Source organism: Propithecus coquereli, unplaced genomic scaffold, assembly GCF_000956105.1.
Source record: "Propithecus coquereli isolate 6110/MARCELLA unplaced genomic scaffold, Pcoq_1.0 Scaffold64, whole genome shotgun sequence".
NCBI lineage: Eukaryota > Metazoa > Chordata > Mammalia > Primates > Indriidae > Propithecus > Propithecus coquereli.
In genome coordinates this window covers 1,884,581-1,887,510 of record NW_012152396.1, presented here as the reverse complement: position 1 = coordinate 1,887,510, position 2,930 = coordinate 1,884,581, and the positions used below count along the sequence as shown (strand labels likewise).

Sequence of the window (2,930 nt, the reverse complement as noted above, 5' to 3'; positions counted from 1 at the left end):
GTACCTTCTCTCCTAATCTAATTATGGCTAAAATGAACGGAAAGAAATGAAGTCCTGATAACTGTATGTCCTGAGAAAGGCTCAGGGTAGCAGAGTTAGCATGGCCAAGCAGAGGACTCATTTGGAACCAGGGGCTTCCAATTTCTTTCCTCCGCTAACCATCTGAGTTACGGGGACAGCATGGCCTGGTGAGATGATAATAATACCTAAATAGAATAATAACAGTAACTAACATTGACTGAGGGATGGCCATGTGCCAGCCACTATGCTAAGTTCTGCCTATCTATCTGACATCTAATTTGACATTTCTAGTACCTTTGAGGTTAAGTACTATTATCATCGCCAAGCTGTAGATGGGAAACTGAGACGGTTCCAAAGCCTGCTAAGGGCTGGGGCTCTGTGTTTGAAACCAGAAGTTTGACATGAGAACTCAATATCTATAAGTCCCTCTGCATGGAACACTATGCTGCTTCCCTAAAGAATGGAAACAAGGCAGAATCCAGAGTTAGAAAGCTCTGAGTTCAAATCCTGGTTTTACCATATACTGGTGATATGGCCTTTGGAAGGTCAGTTAACCTTTCTAAGCCTCTGCTTTAGCTATAAAAGAGGTAACATGTTACCCATAAAGTTATTGTGAGAATTGTAAACAATTAAAGAGCCTGGTAGGTGCTCAATAAATGATAGTTATTATTGATGATAATAAATCATATTACCTCTTTAATACTCATTTCTAAATCATTTACCTATATTGTATGTGTGTGTGTGTGTGTGTGTGTATATGCACATACAAAGCATACGTGAAGGTATTGATATGGATGGAAGAAGAGAAATGAAGGATACAATAAAATTGTCCTTCATGATTACACACACACACACACACACACACACACACACACACAGAGACATATATGCTTTTTTCCCCAACTTCTTTCCCTAGAGGTGCTGAACATAGCACCTTACCATTTCGATCAAGGCATGCGACTGACACACACAGGAGGGGACTGTCGCCCTGGCGTGCAGAGCACCCATGGGAACCAACAGGGTAAACCCTTCCATTTGCAAACACTGGAGCATCGTGTACTAGAAATAGCACAGTCTTGGAACCACCCAGACTTCAGTTCAAATCTTCGTGCGACTAATTAATGGCCACATGACCTAGGGCAAAGAAGATTATTTATCTCTGGAGCTCCAGTTTTTCTCATCTATAAAATAATTAGGCTTGATAGTTTGTGTTGATGATTACATGTATAATACATATTAAGGTTTATAATGATGACAACGCATGTGAAACACCTGGTCTCTGGTAGAGATGGTGGCTAAATTGTGATCATTATTATGCCTCTGTGTCCTGTCCCAGTCATACCAGAAGTCAACAGAACTTCCACTTGTTTTCCATGAATCTTATTGTGACATCCTCGTGTAATTACATATCAATTATTGGAGTCTTTTCCAGGACTCGCCCAAAGATGGGGCTTAAAAATTCATTAGTTTTAAAGCCTTGCTTAATTAGTTACAAAAATAATTAAGTTAGGAAACAATCTCTTTTTAAGTCGTGGAAGTGAGTGTTTCATTAATTTTCATTGCAAATTAACTTTTTTATATTAATTAGATTTTTTACCTTAATAAGAATTTTAATTACAATTCTTTAAAATCTAGAAGGAAATATATTTCCCTGTATTTTAGGCAAGTTCTTTTAACTAACAGGCTGGCTGACTTTTTTGAAAGACTGAAAATTGAATTCTTTTCTGTACGTATGTGGTAAAACATACATACCTATTCTTACGCACAGACACACACTATTGAACACGAAAGAAATAGAGAGGTATGGTTTGAGAAAAGTCAGAGAAAACTTTAACAGTAAGGAAAGAAGTCAAGACAGCCAAAGAAGAAGAGAACAAGAGAAGCATGGTTCCGCAAGAGTTGCCCAGGAAAGATACAAAACATCATCTTTGAAAGGTATGTTGTGAGCACTCACTAAATAATATCTGCAGAAATGCTCCGGTCTCCTGAGAGATGGGCATTCTATCAGCACAAAGCATAATGGTTTCTGTCTTTATAATGGAAAGATTGATATTCTTTGGTAAGATTCCATATCCAGCAAAGAAGGAACACAATCGGAAGTCTGAAACAGCACTTTTTCTCATTTTTATCCAACACAAAAGTCTCCTTCCAGTGTGTGACCTTCCATGCAAAACAGCTCATTTTTAAAGCTTAGTTCCAGTCCCTTAAAGATCCTTGGTCACAAGCCATGGGAAAGGACATCATGTGACAGAGGCACAGTCCTTTCCAAGCAGCAGGGGAAACGTTCTGCGACAATCACCCTTAGTGAAGAGAACACAGCACCTATTGGGTTAGTCAGAATTCTTAACTGTACTAGGAACAGAGAGAGGATACCATGCTCTCATTTTTCAACTTGTCACATTTTCCCTTGTGAAAATATTTCAAGGTTACAATGAATGGGACGTAGCAGTTAAATTCCTAAGAAGGTTTTAAAAAAGCATGTCATAGAAGTAAATATTGGCTTCAGTTGTTTTGAAAAGGGAAAATAAAAAAGCTGACTAGGGCAAAGGAAAGTATTTTTTCCCATCCCTCCACTATCGATGATTATTACATATGTGTTCATTTCATGCCAGGACTGCTAAATGGTAGGATGCATCATGCTGTACATATTACAAATAGAGTATACAATATACAGTCAGTATACAGGTGGTCTGAAATTTCAGTCACTCACCATGTCGACAGAAGAAACAGTTGGCAAATCTTCTGGGGCCATCATGGTGTCATTAGACGTTGAGATATTAACTGTAAGCAAAAGATAATTTTTGACTATAAAAATAAAATCGAAACAACCTAAATGCATAATTAGTTATCTAAAAATGCAATTCTAGGCATTAAAAATGTCTTCAATAACAACATAAGGGCACAATGAA

General features: G+C 37.8%; 1 protein-coding gene across 1 annotated transcript in view; it reads right to left on the bottom strand.

Annotated features, from left to right (window-relative positions):
- Positions 1–2,776, bottom strand: part of LOC105822804 (electrogenic sodium bicarbonate cotransporter 1-like) — a 79,829-nt gene extending 77,053 nt beyond the window's left edge. The window contains exon 1 of the mRNA XM_012659833.1: positions 2,732–2,776. Coding sequence (XP_012515287.1) covers positions 2,732–2,776 — 45 coding nt within the window. The remainder of the gene's footprint in view (positions 1–2,731) is intronic.
- Positions 2,777–2,930: the final 154 nt, after the last annotated feature.